Source organism: Fundulus heteroclitus, unplaced genomic scaffold (genome assembly GCF_011125445.2).
Source record: "Fundulus heteroclitus isolate FHET01 unplaced genomic scaffold, MU-UCD_Fhet_4.1 scaffold_65, whole genome shotgun sequence".
Classification (NCBI taxonomy): domain Eukaryota; kingdom Metazoa; phylum Chordata; class Actinopteri; order Cyprinodontiformes; family Fundulidae; genus Fundulus; species Fundulus heteroclitus.
In genome coordinates, this window is record NW_023397088.1 from 1,369,731 (window position 1) to 1,391,368 (window position 21,638).

The following is a 21,638-nucleotide window of genomic DNA, read 5'->3' on the forward strand; positions in this document are numbered from 1 at the left end:
ATAATCGGAATATTACACTGGGTTTTTGATAGATTGCTTTTATGTTAGATTTTGTAATGCTATGTATTATGTGGAGGCTTCTTCTCATACTGTTATGACTTTGCCTACCTATTATTAATTTTGTATTTCCTCATGTGTCCCTTGGTCTTTCTTTAATTAGAATTTTATGTTCTTGCTCTTCTATCAGTCAGTTCTAATTGTTTTTATGTATATTACCTTGGCTATAATTTTTCAACAAATTACAGCCTTATTATCTACAAAGGTAGAATTGAGAGGGAGCTGGCCTATAAATACTTAGGTATGCACCTGAACAAGAAAGTGGACTGGTCGGCAAATATGGATGTGATCTACAAGAAGGGACAGAACCGGCTATTCTTTCTGAGGCAGCTATGGTCCTTTGATGTCTGTAGGGAGATGCTGCATGTATTTTATCAGTCGGTGTATTTGCTTGCTACCACTAATTATGCATCCTCTTGTTTGCTGTTGTTTCTATACTATTTTGTGAAACACTTTGTGTTCATGTGTGTGGTTGTAAAATGACAATATGTGGAAAAGTTCATGGGGTATGAAAACCTTTGCAAATCACTATTTATATAGAGACCCAGTCTTGCGGCTGCACTGCAGACAGGCTAATATCTCTCTGGTTTTCTTTGTACACACATAAACACAGAGAGAGACAGAAAGTCTGCAACCTCTGCATCCTTCTTAAATCCCGCTCATTCATGAATTATCTCCACCTGGTCATAATAGCTGTGCCGATTTAGACTTTAGTTTTTTTCCTTGGTAATTACTTCTTTTTCTTTTCTTCTTTAGTTTGTGTTCCCTCCCGCTGGCCAAAGAGCATGGATGGTCCATTATACAGAAAACGGCAAATAGAATGATTTATGGTTGTCTTAGCTTGTTTTCTAATTCTCCACCAACAGCCCGTCTACATATAGAAGACAGACAGGTAAAATGCATAAAGCTGACACATTTGTCCCCTTTAGGATACTAAACTCAGAAGTAGAGAGGGCACATGGCATCTTCCAGTGGGTGTACCTGCACATATGGATTTATAAACAACTAATTCAAAGTTATAAGAAGACTTTCCTTTTTTAAATTATGTTAGCTGCTTATTTCAGCGCCGCTCAGCTCTCTTACAAGTTTTTGATTGGAGGAGGAAGGCAGCAGAAAAAAATAAGAACAGAGTGTATTTGGGAGGTTTTTTTTTTCCACAATATCCCTCTGAGGAGCAGATGGTTTTGCGCATGCACAGTTTTTCAAAAAGGGACTTGGGTGTTTTTCACTTACATTTCTGAAAAATCGCTGAATTCACTAACGTCTCAATGTCTCTGCGTTTGTATTGTAGAATAGTATGATGTTCACTGGTTTACACTGAACTTCCAGGCTCTTTGTGTTCATGTCTGCTCTCCAACACACATGAAGTTAACCAGATTTCTGCTTCACAGGACAGTTCAAAGAGCCGAGGGGAACTGAGTGTTACATATTCTCTTCAGAAATATAAAGGACATTACTTCACCACTAATGGAGAAGGATTCTAATAAATAACTCATCCCACAAGGTAAAAATCACTGTTTCTGTTTTCAGTAAAATTCATGTATCTGATGTTTAAAGTACCTGTACAAATTAGTTTTCTGGGTCTCAATAATGACCCCTTTCAAATTCTCATTTCAGTTGGTTATCTAAACATATTCCTCATTATTAGATGTAATGTGGGGGGTTAAAGTTCACCTACCACCTGATCTACCTCAGGCAGTTGTCACAGAGCAGTAATGGCTCTGAACTGGGAGGATGAGATATTATCAGGTAACAGGAGTGAGGTAGCACTGATGTCCCTAATAAATAATTTGGATCATTAGATTCTGGTGAGAAAAATGACATGTTGAGGATGAAGCATAACTTCACAGTAGTCTAGTTTAAATGAGCTACATATTTACTTTAGTGTGAGAGTTGACCTTCTTTGACATCTGAAATGTGTTTTAGATGCTTATTAAAAGTCTAAACATAGACCGAGATTGACTTGAGTAGAAAAGATCATTAACACCTGATCTCAAACTGTGAATGTCTAAATTACCTATTCTTTTTAACTTTTTTTTAACTAAACTTTCAGAATACCATACCTTGTATTTTTGTTCCCAAAGGCGAGGTTACATTTTAATGCAAAATAAACACAGTTTCTTAAATACGTCTGAATTATTAATATAACTGCTACTAGAAATAATATTAATCATCATTATCTTTATTTGCCATTGCAACATATGGTTCAATGAAATGTGTTCTCTGAGTTTAGCCCGTCCATTAGGGAGCAATGGGCGGCCACTGGACAGAGTCTTGCTTAGGGACCAAGAGTGGCAGTCTGTGGGATTCACACCTGGGAACTTGCATCTGCCTAGGACACAGGCACCCTTATCTAACCACTACGCCACCGCCAGTGTTCCCTCTAAGCTGTGCGTGTGCACAATCGCACACTGCATCTAGATTCAGCATGCACAGCAAATCTATACTGTACAGTAAATAAAATACAAGCTGAACTGTAAATATAATAATAATAAACCATGTTATTTTGTACCATTTTGCCACTATGGTGAGATTCTGTTTAACATTCTCGCTCTATAAGCGCCAAGTGCTGATCAGAGTGCACCACTGATTGATGGGTGGGGCAGACTACTTTATAGTTTGGCAGGTGTGCGTCTTTGTTCTGGGCCCCGTTTCAGAAAAGATGGGTGATCTACCCTGAGTAGAAAGCTGCTACTCTGAGTAGTTATACCTTTGGTTTCTGGTTTTAGAACAGGTGATATCAGTCAGGTAACTAAACACAGCGTCCGATCAACCATGACTTGAACACAAGCACGACAAAAGTCCCCTCAATGGATCGCATTGAGGAGAACTTTTGTCGTGAGGGGGACTTTTGTGATATGAGCGTTATTTGACAGAGAATTAAAGCTGTTTTCTCACACTTCTCTCATTCAACACAAAAGGGAGAGCGGGGGTGGTGCGGTGCACTGATTACAAAAGGCAAGGAACTGGCAGCAGGTCATGCTGAAGTATGAAAATACAGTTCAATCAGGTTAGGTTAAGTTAAGTTTTCTTATGTTTAACGATACTCAACTAAAGCATTAATTGGCTATATTCAACATATGCAATTAATGATGGGATGGTGTGAATTATTGAAATAACTGATATATTTATCTTTTTGCCTGCATAGTTTACCCATCGTTTTAAAAAAGAGATAACACAGATTGTCATGTAGGTGTTTATGTACTTTATATTAATCACAGAGGCTATATTTTTATTTTAAGTAGAAGAAAAGGTGGCGTTATTTAAATGAAGCCATAGCCCTAATGGTGCTGGGGGGGCGGGGGGGGGGGGGGGGGGGGGGTTATATGAATGGAAACTAAATATATGAATGAAAAATTCATATATTTAGTAAATATGAAGTCAATTCTTCATTGTTTGAAAAACCACAAAAAATATTATACCAGCTGTTAAAGAATTATTTCACAGAGAAACTACCCAGTTTTAGTCATATTATAACATCCAGTTGTTTGCTGTTAATGACTTTAAGAACAAAAACAAATCAATTTTGTTTCAAAAAAGAAAGAAACACAGCAGACATGGTTTTTCTCATGCTGTCCTCTCTTTCAGCAGCTGTTCACTGATTGTTTTAGTTAAAAATTGTAACTAGAGGTCATCAGGTCTGATGAAACATGAGAACCTCTGCATTTTCCAAAGGATGTAATCAGCCTCCTGCTTTACAGGATGGTTCAGAGAGCAGCTAGCTGAGAAAACTGGGACTGAATGACATGTTAACTGTCTGTTTCTCTCTCAGCTGGGCTTCAGGCTGGGAAACACAGAGGACCGTTTTGAGGAACATGGAGGAGAACAGAGCAACGTCTCCAGCACCAAGCTGTGTTTCTCTGCAGAGTGACCTGTCCAAAGATCTTCCTGTAGGGTTTAGTAATCATCCTGGACCCCCAGATCAAAGGTAAGACAGCCGTTAACAACTGTTATAAACAAAAATCAGACGCTATCAGCCTCTTGCCCATTGACTGCTGGAGATGGGCACCCCCCTCCCCCAGTGATAATAGAGGTGTAAATCACCAGCTTTGTCATGATATGACGATATATCAATTTTCTTTTGGATGACAATAGGACATCCATCTGCCCATTCATTTTCTTGTGGGGGTAGCAGCTTCAGTAGGGAGGCCCAGACGTCCCTCTCTCCAGCCACTTGGGCCAGCTCCTCCGGGGGAATGCCAAGGCGTTCCCAGGCCAGCCGAGAGACATAGTCCCTCCAGCGTGTCCTGGGTCTCCCTCTGGGTCTCCTCCCGGGGGGACATGTCCAGAACACCTCACCAGGGAGGCGTCCTAACCAGATTCCTGAGCCACCTCAACTGGCTCCTCTCGACGTGGAGGAGCAGCGGCTCTACTCTGAGTCCTCCCTGGATGACTGAGCTCCTCACCCTATCTCTAAGGGAGAGCCCAGACACACTACGGAGAAAACTCATTTTGGCTGCTTGTATCTGTGATCTTGTTATTTTGGTCACGACCCAAAGCTCATGACCATAGATGAGGGTAGGAACGTAGATCGCCTGGTAAATCAAGAGCTTTGCCTTTTGGCTCAGCTCTCCCTTCACCATGACAGACTGGTACAGTTCCTGATTCACTGCAGATGCAGCACCAATCTGCCTATCCCTCTCCCGTTCCATCTTTCTCTCATTCGTGAAAAACACCCTGAGATACTTAAACTCCTCCACATGGGGTAGTACATCCTCCCTGACCCGGAGAGAGCACTCTACCCTTTTCAAGCCCAGGATCATGGTTTGGGATTTGCCGATATAACAGTTTGTTATCATTTCCGATTGATGCGATCGATATGATGCAATATCATCTGCCCGCCTAACACTATTATTTCCATTAATAAAAACTCACAAAATGATTTCACCATTTCATTTCTAAGCTCTTAAAGCTATCAAGAGCTTAATTGAAAAAGCATTCTTTTAATCCTAAAATAATAATCATACATCAGCTGTTCACTGTAGTTTCATACCTGAATTTTAAAATAAAGACGTGTTTTCATTATATTGGCAGATTTATTGTTTTGCATGTTGGACCATTAATCACTGAATCAATATGTTTCACTGTGGATCCATGTATTGTTACACCCCTAACAGATAATGATTGGATGGCTAGATATATATGTATATATATAAGTATGTATATATGTTTATATATATATATATCACCATGAATGTAAATAAGATATCATATGCCCATTCCTATTTTCTTTTGGTATTCTTTTGATCCATTGTATATATGAAGATTCACTGTATATAACTGAATGTAACTTTCCTACTCTGCACCTTCTTGTATGAGCCGATGTGGCAAGTGAATTTCTCCATTGTGAGATCAATAAAGCCTATCTTATCTTATCTTATGAACAGTGATACCCAAACAAACGTGGACGTGTGTTTGTTCTGTATTTTCGTTACTGCACGTTAAAATGTGCATTAACGTTTTAACGTTACTGCACTCCCTAAAAGAGCTACAGTTTCAGTAACATGCTGAAGGTCTTCTAGCATTGCAGGATGAGAGACACAGAGCAGTTTGCTCCCAGTTTGTCCAAATCTGCATGCCATGATGACAACAAGTGTTTAGATGAACGTTATTAAGACTAATGGTCAGCATAAACTACTCGTATCATGCAGAATAAAATTTCATTCTGAGTTAATCCAGCCAAAATGTTCCAGTTGTTGTGTTTAAATCACACATTTCTATTCCAGTCAGTCCATTATTCTGATTCCTTATGTCAATGTAAACGTAGCTTTTGTGAGCCATAAACTGGGGAACTAAGAGAAGATGTTTCTCAGAGTTTTCCAGAGGATGTAATCAGCCTCCTGCTTTACAGGATGGTTCAGAGAGCAGCTAGCTGGGAAAACTGGAACTGAATCACATGTTAACTGTCTGTTTCTCTCTCAGCTGGGCTTCAGGCTGGGAAACACAGAGGAACGTTTTGAGGAACATGGAGGAGAACAGAGCAACGTCTCCAGCACCCAGCTGTGTTTCTCTGCAGAGTGATGAGTCCAAAGATATCCCTGTAGGGTTTAGTAATCATCCTGGACCCCCAGATCAAAGGTAAGACATCTTACAAACAAAATAAAAACTGTTACAAACAGAAATAAGACGCTATCAGCCTCTCGTCTATTGACTACGACAGGCCCCCCCCCCCCCCCCCCCGTGAACTTGAACAGCTAAGCGGGAATAGATATCAGGGATGTAAATCCCCAGCTTTGTTATGATATGATGATACATCAATTTGTTTGGATGACGATACAACATCCATTCATCCATCCATCCATCCACCCATCTATCGATCCATCCATCCATCCATCTATCCATACTTCCATCCATCCTTCCATCCATCCATCCATACTTTCATCCATCCATCTATCCATCCATCCCTCTATCCATCCATCCATCCATCCATCCATCCATCCATCCATCCATCCATCCATCTATCCATCCATCCATCCATCCATCCATCTATCCATCCATCCATCCATCCATCCATCCATCCATCCATTCATCCATCCATCCATACTTTCATCCATCCATTCATCCATCTATCCATTCATCCATCCATCCATCCTTCCATCCATCCATCCATCCATCCATCCATCCATCCATCCATCCATCCATCCATTTATCCATACTTCCATCCATCCTTCCATCCATCCATCCATCCATCCATCCATCCATCCATCCATCTATCCATTCATCCATCCATCCATCCATCCATCCATCCATCCATCCATCTATCCATACTTCCATCCATCCATCCATCCATCCATCCATCCATCCATCCATCCATCCATACTTTCATCCATCCATCCATCCATCCATACTTCCATCCAGCCATTCATACTTCCATCCATCCATCCACACTTCCATCCATCCATCCATACTTCCATTCATCCATCCATACATCTATCCATCCATCTATACATTCTTTCATCCATCCATCCATATTTTCATCTATTCATCCATACTTCCATCCCTCCATCCATACTTTCATCCATCCATCCATCCATCCATCCAAACTTTCATCCATCCATACTTCCATCCATCTATCCATCAATCCATCCATCCATACTTCCATCCATCTATCCATCCATCCATCAATCCATCCATCCATCCATCCATCCATCCCTCCATCCATTCACCCATACTTCCATCCATCCATCCATCCATCCATACTTCCATCCATCCATCCATCCATCCATCCATACTTCCATACTCCTCCCCTTATCCGGGGTCGGGTCGTGGGGGTAGCAGCTTCAGTAGGGAGGCCCAGACGTCCCTCTCCTCAGCCACTTGGGCCAGCTCCTCCGGGGGAATCCTAAGGTGTTCCCAGGCCAGCAGAGAGACATCGTCCCTCCAGATTGTCCTGGGTCTCCTCCTGGGTGGACGTGTCCAGAACACCTCACCAGGGAGGCGTCCAGGAGGCATCCTGACCAGATTCCTGAGCCACCTCAACTGGCTCCTCTCGACGTGGAGGAGCAGTGGCTTTACTCTGAGTCCTCCCTGGATGACTGAGCTCCTCAGTCATCCAATCCGCCTATCCCTCTCCCGTTCCATCTTTCCCTCATTCATGAAAAACACCCTGTGATACTTAAACTCCTTCACATGGGGTGGTACATCCTCCCTGACCCGGAGAAGGCACTCTACCCTTTTCCAGCCCAAGATCATGGTTTGGGATTTGCCGATATAACAGTTTGTTATCATTTCCGATCGATGCGATCGATATGATGCAATATCATCTGCCCGCCTAACACTATTATTTCCATTAATAAAAACTCACAAAATGATTTCACCATTTCATTTCTAAGCTCTTAAAGCTATCAAGAACTTAATTATATATTATGCTTTTGTACTTATCTGTAAAACTCTATTCATAGTAATATCCACCTGTATATTATATTCGGTACATATCCGGCTGTAAATATAGTTCACAATACTAGTTATCTATATATTATACTCTTAGGACAAATCTATCAGTAAAATTCTGTTCATAATACTATTCATCTCTATATTTATTCAGTAACCCATGTCCTGTACTTTTTGAGCCATTGTTTATCCTGCACTTGCTGCTATTGCACTTCTGGTTAGACCTAAACTGCATTCCGTTGCCTTGTACCTGTACCTGTGTAATGACAATAAAGTTGAATCTAATCTAATCTAATCTAATCTAATCTAATCTAATCTAATGATGGGATGGTGAGAGTTATAGAAATAACTGATATGTTCTTCTTTTTGCCAGCATAGTTTACCCATCACTGTAAAAAAGAGATAACACTGATTGTAGGTGTTTATATACTTTATAATTATCATAAAAGCGTTATTTATATTTTAAGTAGAAGTAAAAGTGCCGTTATATAGGTGAAGCCATAGCCCTAACAGCGCTGGGGCGGTATATGAATGGAAACTAAAATATATGAATGGAAAATTAGAGCTGGAATTGCCAAAATTTGATACAGAATACAATATAAATTATTGCTTTCATTTTGAGAAGTTCTATTATTAATCTTGTGGGTTTCTGAGTATGGAACAACATTTGACTAAACTATAACTGAGTGCAACAGTAACATTCCTGACAGCGCCACATACAGCTGTCTCTGAAAGATTTTCTGCATCTCCTACATTATTAAAAAGCTGTTGTTGACAAAAAAACAAAAAGCAGCACAAATAATTTTTCAAAACTGAGAGCAATGTGCAGCTAAGAATATTGAAATAAATCATTGACAGCAGTGGAAATCAGTAACGCTTGAGAATACATTAACCCAGAAATGATCAGACATTTAATCGTGGTCGGATCAGCTTCTCCCAACAAAGATTTCTGTGGAGTATTTGCTCTCCAGCATGCAGGCTCCTCCAGAAAAGGAGACACCTTTTCCGACACTTACTTGTACAGATCTCAGCTAAAAGAAGGAAAAACTCAGTTTGCCCAAACAACTCTGCTTGGTAGCAGAGTCGTTTCACAAAGTAATTTGTTGTCATAATTTGACTCAGGGTCAAGGCTACTGAGCTTTCTGAAATAGAAAAGCCAGGGTATGCAGGAATTTACCCCAGAAATTACTCAGAATATCCACTAACACAGATTTCTGAAACCAGACCCTGGTGCATGTGAGCTGTTCGTCTGGCTGTGTGGGATCTGCTTCCCTGAGCCCTTAAGTGCTGTTTTCAACCAATTTGTACTTTGCGGCTTCGTAAATTTGGTTGTTTTTTTTGGGGCCACACCTGCTGTTGCTCTGCTGGTGTTTTCAGCTGCAGTTTAAGTCCTTTGCAGTGCACGGCTTTGCTGATTTCTGACCAGCCCTATTATTCTGCCTCTGTTTTTGAAAAGCCACTCTGTTTATACATTTCTATATGAGCGCATTCCTGGGGACTACAGCAATATATGTATAGCTTGGTAAATGACTTGGTCTTGTACAGGGCTTTATCAAGTCTGATGAACCCAAACCTCTTTACACTAGTCAGTCATAATGTTGGCTTAATGTAGCCTCAGTGTGCGATGTTGCTCACAGAGGTCAAGTGAACCTTCAGGGAATTTGTGAGTTTGCTCAAGCACATTGAAAATTAGGGGGAACATTGCCAAGAAGCCTTTTCTGTCCAACAAATCCATCAGACAAACTGAAGATCTGCACAATTCTGCAAAAGTCAAATCTAAGCATTCAAACAGTGTCAAACTTGAGGAAATCAGATAAAATTTGAAAGATATATGAAAATTTGAATGTTACCACTCTGCAAAGAATATTATGGAGAAAACGAGCCTCAAAGTTTCTTAAAGATCGCTGACCAGTCAGCTGGGCGTTAACAAAAGTTATTTAATTGAATGACTTAGCATACCTTGCTGTATTACCCCACCCAGCCCTACCTCTCAATAGAAGATCAATGTCAGTTCATTGCACCGTGATGTGAACAAGCAGCCCTATTTTCATACATTTAGATAATTTACAGCACTGCATTACAATATTTTTGTTACTTCTGTGCATTGAACACATAAACATATTTCAGTTGTCGAAAAATTACAATACCTAATTAAACAGTAACACAAAGAAAATTAAGCAAAAAACTTACTTTACATTTACAAAATTAGTAAATGTCAAATATATAAATTGTATTTTTATCCCTGCATATTTTTGTGTCTGCAAGTTGCAGACATGATGCCATTCTGATGCTACTCTCAAGTAAACATATCGGTACATTGTTATTGCTACTATTTAATTGCTCATTCAATAAGCGGAATTAGGCTTTTTCTTTATCAAAGACAGCAATTTAGAGGTAGATTATCAACATGTGTTTCTGCTCAGAATTCAGGTATGAATAGAGGTGTATTCATACCTTTGAACAGGTTAATCAACGATCAGCTGGAAGTGCAGTCACTTGATCTGTACCCATCAATTAATATGTGTGAAAACCCTTGACAAAGGTAGAGTCTGTGATTATTCTGGAAATTTCCCTAAGTGCCTTTTTCAATAACTGAATATGTGCAACACCGTCATACCGGCTCTACTGCACCTCAGGGGGTTCACTTGAAAAAATCCCAAATCCACTCTGGTCTTATTTCTTTCTACTGGGGCCTTCCTTTTCTTCTCAGAAACATGAACGCTGTTGCTTCTTGCGAGGCTTAGCCATTTTCAAAGTATACAGTGAGAGCAGTGGTTCTACAAAGAAAAGCTAACACTGAAGCTAACAGCTAAGCTAACCAGATACAGAAACATTAGAAGTGTGTATGCGCAGCCAGCAAGAAGAAGCTAACAAGAAACAAGCAAATCACAAACATGGTTTTTAATTAAAACCTTGCTTTATATAAGCCCTTTTTCCATTGCCACTCAAAAGCCTGGGGCTTTGCAAATCACGGTAGCGTTTCCATACACATTTACCCGTCTAATTTCACTTTCCTGGGGCTTTAGTCCCTCAGGTGACCCAGTACTTTGGTCTGCTTTTGTAGAGCTCGTTGAGGGGGTGGGGTTGCATACAACAAGGAAAACTGTTTGCCACAAGGGGCAGTAATGAGATGAAGAGTTTACAAACCTATTGATTTATCACAGAAAGTTGTTTAAGATGTTTTAGGCGAGAAAGTACACTTACAAACTTCATCTGTGCAGTCAGTTCATCAGGATTATGAGCCAGGCAGAAAGAAGCTGTGCTTTATTTTAATTTATTAAAATGGGGGTGGTGTAAAAGGGGCTAAGGAGATGTAACGGAATCAGCTGCTTATTGTCCTCTTGTGTCTCCAAATCTAGATGAGTGGCAGCTTGAGTGGCAGGATATACTAGATACAACTTCTCTGCATTTGTCTGTTAGACCGCTGTCTTTTTGCCACCACCCACTGTACTGGAACGGTACTGCAGTTTTTTATCACAACGTCCCAAACGTCATTGGATTTTTTTTTACATCAATGGCCTCTAGCTAATGGAGACACAAAAACCCAAAAGCCCCAGGAGAGGAGTGACTTTACAGCCATTGTTGCATATTTCACTCATGACCTATAAGGGAATGCTTTGATTTTCTGAGTTTGAGGTTTTGGTGTATAGTATCTCGCCTGTAATGGGTAACACTATAAAGGTTTTCATATTTGTAAATTTGGATAGTTTTCCCAGTTAACCAAAGTCTGGGGCTTTTAATGGAAAAGGGGCTATACATTACAATTTACTAAAAATACCATGCGACACCATCAACCTGTTCTGTGATACAAATATCACAGGGTTTTTATTTTTGATTGCCAACAAAGTTTTACATTACTAGTCATTAGAACTGTTTCACTGTTCTATAAAATTATTTTTATACATACCAAAATACTTAACATGTTGGCACAACATTATTAAAGGGTAACTCACCCCCAAATAATTTTGTTTTGCCAATAAACTGGTACCATATTTGTCTTATAGTCCTGTCTACTTAACCTGGTCATTATTTTGAAAAATGTGTGCATATTTGTTGAAATCCTGCTTTTGCATCTAAAATCATCAGTGTGGCACCCTCCTTGGTTGACCTGATGTGATTCTGTTTTAGTGACGTCGATAGTTCTGCCGCTCTGGGGTATAAAAGCTGCTCCATCTTTAAAAACAAAGACAAACACAGCTCCCTCCATTTTGTGCCTCCATAGCAGCACTGTTATACTTTTCAAACCCTGCAGTGACTTTTTTTTCTTAAAAAGCAACTAGAAACAAATCTACCAACTTTATATGTGTTATTGGCAAAAAAATTCCTGTGGTTAGACGACAGCGTCCTTGACGAAGCGTCAGGATTGGAGGAACGCCGCTGTACCGGGCTGATCGAACGGCGGATGCTAATTAAAACGAGGGAGGAGGTCTGGAAATTTACTTCCACAACTCATGGTGCACTTCAGCAAAAATCGTCACAACCTTCTGTTCACCTGAACTGGAATGCCTTGCAGTTACATGCAGACCATTTAAACTCTCTGGAGCGCTCAGCTCTGAGATAATCATTGCAGTTTACGTTCAACCGAAAGCTAATGCTAACCTAGTTTGTGAGGAACTTTACTGCATTGTTACCGACTAAATGACCAGTAATCCAGAACTCTGATTATTGCTGGGGACTTTAACCATGTTAATTTAAAGGTTGTGTTTCCTAAGTTCCATAAATGTATTAAGTTCCTGACCAGAGACAATAAAACATTAGATTAAGTTTACTGTAACAACACAGGGGCAACACTGGGAGGAAATCCCTCAGGAGACCATCCTCCACCTCACAGGAGCATTCCCAGGGAGGTCATACAGGCATGTGGAGGCCACACACGCTACTGAGACTCAGTTTGACTTGTTTAAAGGACATTACATAAAAATTTGATCCACCTGTAGTGAGTTTTTCCACTTTAATTTTGAGTTTGACTCCAAATCCTGACCTCTGTGGGTTAGTAAATTTAAGTTAACTGATAATTTTTGTGTTATTTTGTTGTCAGCGCATTCAGGTATATAAACAACAAAGTATTTAATAAGAATATTTCATTCATTCAGATCTAGAATTTGTTATTTCAGTGCTCCCTTTATTTTCAAGCGGTAGTATATAGTCTATATAGTAAATAGTTTTAAAGTAATCTTTTAGCCTCTTAAACAGTTGTACTGAATTATTTCCCTGAATTTGATACACACAGCTTTAATTACTTGAATCACCTCATAGATTTTATGTACGTCTGATACCTTTTTAGTACAATTTGTTTTATGTAGTGTGGATTCAAGCAATTTAATAAAATTCCTAAATTTCATGAAGCTCATTTGTAATTCCAAACACATTTAATCACAGTTTTTGATCACTTTCTCTTTGAAAAAGCTTATTATTCCTACAGCCTGAGTCAAAAATGTATAAACAAATATACAAATTAGATTATGTCACCTACCCTCACCCCACCCAAAAAGTTAAGCCACCACGTTTTTTTTTTTTTTATCCCAGAGGAATCTCAATATTTAATACAATGAAACATTTTAAACCTCACATCATCGATGTTCTGAGGTTCTGTTCTGACCCAGCTTCTGCTGTACTGTTTGTGGTGGACCTTCATGAACATCTCCAGCTTCAGGAGGACAGCCCCACCCTGTTGGTAGTGAACTGTTTCAGTGATGAAGAAATGTCTTCACAGATGGAGGAAGAGGAGCAGCGTTGGTGTGGAGGAGCAGCGGTCCTGCTGTGCTTTGTGTCAGAAGGTCCTGATGGATCCGGTCTCTACCAGCTGTGGACACTGGTTCTGCAGACAGTGCATCACGTCATACTGGGTCCAGTCTGCTCCATCAGGACCCTCCTCCTGCCCCCAGTGTGGGAAAAGACCCAGAAGAGGACCTGGACTGCTGGCAGCCAATCAGAGCAGCTGTGCTCCAGGTGAGACTGAACATCTCCAATCAGAACTTCCTTCTATCGTCTCTGTTGAACTAATTCTACGTCTTTAGTTGGGATTTGGAAATTCAAGTGTTTAAAAGTCTTTCTGTGATCAATTATTTCCCCTGAATCTCTGGATTTCCAGCTGCTGTAAATGTAACGTCTGTGTTCAACCCAACAACCTATTGGGTTTGCTTTGAAGTGGTTCTGTTTTCAGCCCTTTGTGCTAAATGCATTAAAACTGAACATCTCCTTAAAGCTGCTGCTCATTTTGATGGAAACAAAAAGGTGGAGAAAACAACCTGCTGCACTGCTGCTTTACAGAAAGAGGGAAGGAAAGTCTGAGAGACAGAAACCTTTATTTACTCTGACAATAGATCCCAGATTACAGGAGATATATTTGTAGAAATCATGGAATATTTCTATCTGCTGTTTACTTTTAAAGGGCTAAATCAGTCCCATGTCATTTCTAATCTGTAATTATTCTTTAAAAACATCCAATCCAATCTTTGAGTGAGAAAAGCATCTGAAATGTCAACACTACCTGATCCAATGAGCTGTTTCTCTGGCAGATTAGAGCATTTCCTCCAGATTTCCTTCATTAAGGCTGAAAATGCTGCCAGGAAACATTTTCTGTCTCTCTGCCTCTTCTGTATCTGCTGTGTTTGTGGGAGAAGGTCAGATAGAAACAGAGAAATGAGGACAATGGTGACCTGATGCTAAAGAGTTCATGTTGCTGAAAGCTGCTGCATGTTTCTGTCAGCATTTCTTCATCTGATCTGCTTTGTGAATCAGATCCTGACAGTGAACAGATACTGGCCACAAAGCAGAGGCAGAACTCTGCTGTCTGACCATCTAACAAGGTTCTGCTTCTAAGGATGGATCCCATTGTTTAGCATGGCATCATGTGAACTCAGAGACCTTCTAATGATAACACCTCCTGATGTTCCAGATGTTTCTGCTCCAACTTCATCACTAAATCAGGTTTTTCCTTCAGTTGTCTTTTCTTCTCTGTTCCAGCAGATGTTGGTCTGCAGGAGGTTCTAGAGGAACATAAGATCAGTCTGAGGAGGAGATGTGAATGTGTGACTGAAGGAAGTGATGAACCAGGAAGTAGAACCCTCCTCAACAGGATCTACACTGATCTCTACATCACAGAGGGACAGAGTGAAGAGGTTAATACCCAACATGAGGTGAAGCAGCTGGAGAGAGCTTCCAGGATCCAGAACCTCCATGACTCTCCAATCAGGTGCCACGACATCTTTAAAGCCTTACCTGACCAACATGGACCCATCAGAGTGGTTCTGACCAACGGCGTCGCTGGTGTTGGAAAAACCTTCTCAGTGCAGAAGTTCACTCTGGACTGGGCCGAGGGCTTGGAGAACCAAGATGTCCGTGTGGTGGTTCTGCTGTCGTTCAGGGAGCTGAACCTGATCAGAGGTGAGCAGCACAGTCTTCTCACGCTGCTCCATGTTTTCCATCCAACCCTCCAGAAGCTCCCAGCAGAGCAGCTGGCTGCCCACAAACTTCTCTTCATCTTTGACGGCCTGGATGAAAGCAGACTTTCTCTGGACTTCAACCACAGTCGGCTTGTTTCTGACGTCACACAGAAGTCATCAGTCGACGTTCTGCTGACAAACCTCATCAAGGGGAACCTGCTTCCCTCGGCTCTGGTCTGGATCACCTCCAGACCTGCAGCGGCCAATCAGATCCCTCCTTCATGTGTTGCCAGGGTAACAGAGGTACGAGGCTTCACCGACGCCCAGAAGGAGGAGTACTTCAGGAGGAGGTTCAGTGATGAAGAGCTGTCCAGCAGAATCATCTCCCACATCAAGACCTCCAGGAGCCTCCACATCATGTGTGGAATCCCAGTCTTCTGCTGGATCACTGCTACGGTTCTGGAGAACATGTTGACCACAGAGCAGAGAGGAGAGCTGCCCAAGACCATGACTGACATGTACTCTCACTTCCTGCTGGTCCAGACCAGGAGGAAGAAGAACAAGTACCATGAAGGACATGGGAGGAGTCCACAGGAGCTGATGGAGGCTGACAGGGAAGTTCTCCTGAAGCTGGGGAGGCTGGCGTTAGAACATCTGGAGAAAGGAAACATCATGTTCTACCAAGAAGACCTGGAGCAGTGTGGTCTGGATGTCACAGAGGCCTCGGTGTACTCAGGAGTTTGTACAGAGATCTTCAAGAGAGAGAGTGTGATGTTCCAGAAAGCAGTCTACTGCTTTGTTCATCTGAGCATTCAGGAGTTTCTGGCTGCAGTCTACATGTTCCACTGCTTCACCAGCAGGAACACAGAGGTGATGAAAAAGTTCCTGGGTCAAAAATACAGTGAGACATCTCTAGAGGATCTTCTGAAGAGAATCATGGAGAAATCCCTCAGAAGTAAAAATGGCCACCTGGACCTGTTTGCTCGCTTCCTTCATGGCCTCTCTGTGGAGTCCAACCAGAGACTCTTAGGAGGCCTGCTGGGTCAGACAGAGAACAGTCCAGAAACCATCCAGAAAGTCATCAACAACCTGAAGAATAAAAAAACAAAGGCATCTCCAGACAGAAGCATCAACATCTTCCACTGTCTGATGGAGATGAAGGACCTCTCAGTTTATCAGGAGATCCAACAGTTCCTGAAATCAGAGAACAGATCAGAGAAGCTCTCAGAGATCCAGTGTTCAGCTCTGGCCTACATGCTGCAGATGTCAGAGGAGGTTCTGGATGAGTTGGACCTGGAGAAGTACAACACAACAAAAGCAGGACGACTGAGACTGATTCCAGCTGTGAGGAACTGCAGAAAGGCTCGGTGAGTCCAGATGTCTTCTTTGAGTGATGCTGATTCAGCACAATTGTCATCCTGTTTATTCTTCATTATTCAAGTTGCTTCTGGACGTTTTTGGGTCTTTAACTACAAACATTTTATCTCTCTGTCCTCTGCAGGACGTTCATTATTTCCTTGCTTCCTTCCTCTCTAATCCATTCATCCTCACCTTATCTCTACTCATCTGTTCTCCTCACATATTTTCATCCTCCCAGTTTAATGTTCTTCATCCCCTCATTATTGCATTCTTCCCTCTTCCACCTTCCACAGCTTCCTCCTCAAGCCACCTTCAACCTGCTCCTCTTTCTGCATCTCTTTTGTCTAATCTACCTGCTCCATCCTGTTCTGGTCTCCTACATCTGGGGTCCCCACAGTGGATCATTTCATGTGGAGTGAGGGAAGTGATGTTAGAAACCATCACAGGTTTGACATCAGTGACCTTGGCTGAGTTAAAGGAGGGAACAAGGCTTCACTCTCTGCTGATCTCACTGCTCTGCAGCTTTCAGATCTCCAGAGTTGATCACGTCTGTGGAGAGAAGTTATGACATTATTATAGCAACATAGGAGCTGTATGATATTTATATTCATCAATCATTTATATAGCCCTTTGCATGGCTAATAAAGAGGACCAAAGTGCTTTACAATTAAAACATACTGAAATGAACAAAGTGAAGCATAAAATTGTTTGCCATTACCCACTGTTTTAATTTATTTAATGTTTAATAAATAACTCTCGGTCTGTTAAGTATTGTCCAGTGAATATCAGCCCAAACAGCTGATATAACAAATAGTTGAAAGGAATTATTCGAGCACTGGCAATCTTTTAACAGCAAACTCTGCATAGACATAGAATAGAGTGACAACTTCTCTTCAAGAAGTTGTCAACATTTGATACCAGTTTCAATCCATGCACAATGCAAATCCTGAATTAAACAACATTATTAGATAAGATAACATTTTAAAGACTCTGGGTCGGGTTCTCCCATCTCTGGTGCTGAGGTTGCCGAGGTTGTTAAAAAGCTCCTCGGTGGCAAGGCCCCGGGGGTGGATGAGATTCGCCCTGAGTACCTTAAGGCTCTGGATGTTGTGGGGCTGTGTTGGTTAACGCGGCTCTGCAGCATTGCGTGGACATCGGGAGCAGTTCCCCTATGTTGGGAGACTCGGGTGGTGGTCCCCCTATTTAAAAAGGGGGACTGGAGGGTGTGTTCCAACTACAGAGGAATCACACTCTTAAGCCTCCCTGGTAAGGTCTATTCAGGGGTTTTGGAAAGGAGGGTCCGTCGGATAGTCGAATCTCGGATTCAGGAAGAGCAGTGTGGTTTTCGTCCTGGCCGTGGAACACTGGATCAGCTCTACACCCTCAGCAGGATTCTGGAGGGGGCATGGGAGTTTGCCCAACCAGTCTACATGTGCTTTGTGGATCTGGAGAAGGCATTCAACCGTGTCCCCCGAGGGATCCTGTGGCGGGTACTCCGGGAGTATGGAGTACCGGACCCTTTAATAAGGGCTGTCAGGTCTCTGTACGACCGGTGTCAGAGTCTGGTCCGCATTGCCGGCAGTAAGTCGGACTCGTTTCCGGTGAGAGTTGGACTCCGCCAAGGCTGCCCTTTGTCACCGATTCTGTTCATAACTTTTATGGACAGAATTTCTAGGCGCAGCCAAGGTGTTGAGGGGATCCGTTTTGGTGGCCTTAGGATTGCGTCTCTGCTATTCGCGGATGACATGGTCCTATTAGCTTCATCAGGGCGTGATCTACAGCTCTCACTGGAGCGGTTCGCAGCCGAGTGTGAAGCGGCCGGGATGAAAATCAGTGCCTCCAAATCCGAGACCATGGTCTTGAACCGGAAAAGGGTAGAGTGCCTTCTCCGGGTTGGGGAGGATGTGCTGCCCCTAGTGGAGGAGTTCAAGTATCTTGGGGTCTTGTTCACGAATGAGGGGAAGATGGAGTGGGAGATCGACAGGCGGATTGGTGCAGCGTCTGCTGTGAAGCGGGCGCTGTACCGATCCGTTGTGGTGAAGAGAGAGCTGAGCCAAAAGGCGAAGCTCTCGATTTACCGGTCGATCTACGTTCCTACCCTCATCTATGGTCACGAGCTTTGGGTCGTGACCGAAAGAACAAGATCCCGGATACAAGCGGCTGAAATGAGTTTTCTCCGTAGTGTGCTCGGGCTCTCCCTTAGAGATAGGGTGAGGAGCTCAGTCATCCGGGGAGAACTCAGAGTAGAGCCGCTGCTCTTCCACGTCCAGAGGAGCCAGTTGAGGTGGCTCGGGCATCTGGTCAGGATGCCTCCTGGACGCCTCCCTGGTGAGGTGTTCCAGGCACGTCCCACCGGGAGGAGAACCAGGGGAAGACCCAGGACACGCTGGAGGGACTATGTCTCTCTGCTGGCCTGGGAATGCCTTGGGATTCCTCCTGAGGAGGAGAGGGACGGGGAGAGGGACGTCTGGGCCTCCCTACTGAAGCTGCTGCCCCCGCGACCCGACCCCGGATAAGCGGAAGAAGACGGACGGACGGACGGACGGAACATTTTAAAGAATGATTTGCTCAGTAGAAATCAATCTTTAGGACACTTGATTTTATTAATGCAATCATTCCTCCTGGAAGTTAGGTGGCGTTGTAGCGATCGGTCACTTGATGGGTTAACCCTAAAGTTATACATAACACCATTAAATCAAATTAATGTTCCATATTAATGTGGAAATAATGCTCATTGTGCTATCAAATGATGACAGAGTGAAACAAAAACAAGCATTATGTGTAATGAATTTGCTTTGAGTGAACCCAACATTCAGCCAGACTCATTGCTGCGCTCTATAACGTTTTTTTTTTTACAGACTTGAAAGGGGAAAAAACAGGGGGAAAAAACTGAGGGAGCAGGACCCTCGGAGGCCGACGGCGGGGCAGGACCCTCGGAGGCCAACGGCAAAACAGGACACTCGGGACACGATGCAAAACCTGGCGCTTGACTACAGGCAGAAGACGGCGCCTGACTGCAGGGGAAGGCACCGGACTACAGGCAGGGGGAAGTGCTGGACAACAGGCAGAAGACGGCGCTTGACTACAGGCTAAGGGAGGCGCCCGACTACAGGCTAAGGGAGGCGCCTGACTACAGGCAGAAGACGGCGCCTGACTACAGGCAGAAGACGGCGCCTGACTGCAGGGGAAGGCGCCGGACTACAGGCAGGGGGAGGCGACGGACTACAGGCTGCTGAACCTCCTAGACCCTTAGAGACGAGGAGTCTCAGGATCAACCTCTGGAGAGTGTTGGGCAGGAACAACTAGTGAAGCCACTCCCTGAGCTGGCTATCAAGCAGCATTTGGGCAGACAGAGGCTTCTGTGAGAGCCCAGAGCCCAGATTTTCTTGGATCTCTAGGGGGCTTCTGCTGCTTGGCCCCTTGACGAGACCTCAGACCCTGATTGTTATGTCGTGGAGCCTGACGCCTGTTGACACGACGGGGGACCCGCAGCTCGGTGCCTTGACGTGGCTCAAGAATGTAGCAAGGTGGGGACCTTCTCCGGACTCCACCTACATGAACAGGCGGGTAACCCATCTGGGTCCCCACTTCACAGGCCGGTGACAACCCTACCTTGTTTCTTCCTCACCCAGTGGTAACCCTACCTGGGTTGCCCCCTCACAGGCCAATGGGGACCCTACTTGGGTTCCCGCCATCGCAGGGACCGGACCCGAGGTGTCAACCAGACCCTTGGGGACAGGTACAGGAGCCAAGGCGTCAGCCGGACCCTCGGAAGCCGGAGCAGCTCGGCTGTAGAATGCCCGGAGGGCTGTTCTATAGTGTCCCTCCACCTCCTTTAATTTGGCCTCCAGTTCAGGTGAATAGTGACTAAAAAGGGCATCTCTAAGGTGTTTAATTATGGGGGCATAAATTCTCAGCTTATCCTCCAATGGTACATAGTCAATATTTGAGGCGCCACTAGGAGGAGCTGTGGGAGTAGCTGGGCCGGAAAGTGGAGGACACGGTCTGCTGGACAGGAAGTGGTAGTGGAAGCCATGGAGGCTGCTGGCAGAGACTGAGACACAACAGCAGAACGTGGCTTGACTGGCTCGTCTTCCCGCTGCACAGAACAGCTGGAGGGGTGACCGACAGGCCGTCGTTTTTTCCTCCGGCGGCCAGATGGCGGACTTAACGGGGATGCTGATCCCTCCCGACGGGCTGGAACCGCCGGAGCCTGTGGTGATCCCTGCACCTCCGCGTCCATAAAGGGAAACTGGGTCGACTCTGGGAATAGGTCAGGACAAAGCTCCTGCACCAGCTCCGGATGGAGGTCGATGCGGCAGTTCTCTCCGGGTCTGGAGAGAACTGCCGAGAGGGAAAAAAAACTAACAAGAACCGGTGAGTAGATGTCGTGAGCCGGGAAGCTGGTCAAAGTGCCGAGCTCACTGAGCGCTGATCTTCCTGACAAAAAAAAAAAAACCAGTCGCGATGGGTTCATGTTCTTGTGGCCAGAACGTACTGTAATAAATTTGCTGTGAGTGAACCCAGTATTCACCATGACTCGGAGCTGCGCTCAAAAACGGTTTTATTTTACAGACTTGAAAGGGTCCAAACTCGACCGGGCTGGTTAAATGATGATAAGCAGACACAACAGGGAAGGGAGGTACACCGGTCAGAACAGAGTCTAAGGCACACAATCCAGAGTAACCAGGTTCCAGGCTCCAGAGACAGACAGGGCAGGTTCCAGACGGGTAGACAGGACCAAACAGGATCAGTGAGGCTCAGAGACAGAAGGGAGAGACAGGTCGGGCAATAAACGGGCAAACAGGTAGGGACACAGAATAAATGGAAAGCTGGGAGGCTCTTACCCTTGGCTTGAGAAGAGACGTTCTGGCAAAGTGCAGAGAACTGAGGCAGGTATGAATAGGCGGGCGGACAGGTGAGCACGGAGGGACTAATGAACCAAAA

The 21,638-nt window shown here is 43.6% G+C and overlaps 2 protein-coding genes across 2 annotated transcripts in view; both read left to right on the forward strand.

Moving 5' to 3' along the window:
• The window catches only part of LOC105923771, a gene marked incomplete at its 3' end in the record, with an annotated part of 780,934 nt that overhangs the window by 316,158 nt on the left and 443,138 nt on the right, over positions 1 to 21,638 (forward strand). The window lies entirely within an intron of this gene.
• LOC118561491 (NACHT, LRR and PYD domains-containing protein 12-like) overlaps positions 1 to 21,638 on the forward strand; it is a 117,395-nt gene that overhangs the window by 4,632 nt on the left and 91,125 nt on the right. The window contains exons 2-6 of the mRNA XM_036133614.1: positions 1,449 to 1,561; positions 3,830 to 3,985; positions 5,980 to 6,135; positions 13,661 to 13,896; positions 14,914 to 16,699. Coding sequence (XP_035989507.1) covers positions 3,873 to 3,985; positions 5,980 to 6,135; positions 13,661 to 13,896; positions 14,914 to 16,699 — 2,291 coding nt within the window. The 5' untranslated portion in view covers positions 1,449 to 1,561; positions 3,830 to 3,872. The remainder of the gene's footprint in view (positions 1 to 1,448; positions 1,562 to 3,829; positions 3,986 to 5,979; positions 6,136 to 13,660; positions 13,897 to 14,913; positions 16,700 to 21,638) is intronic.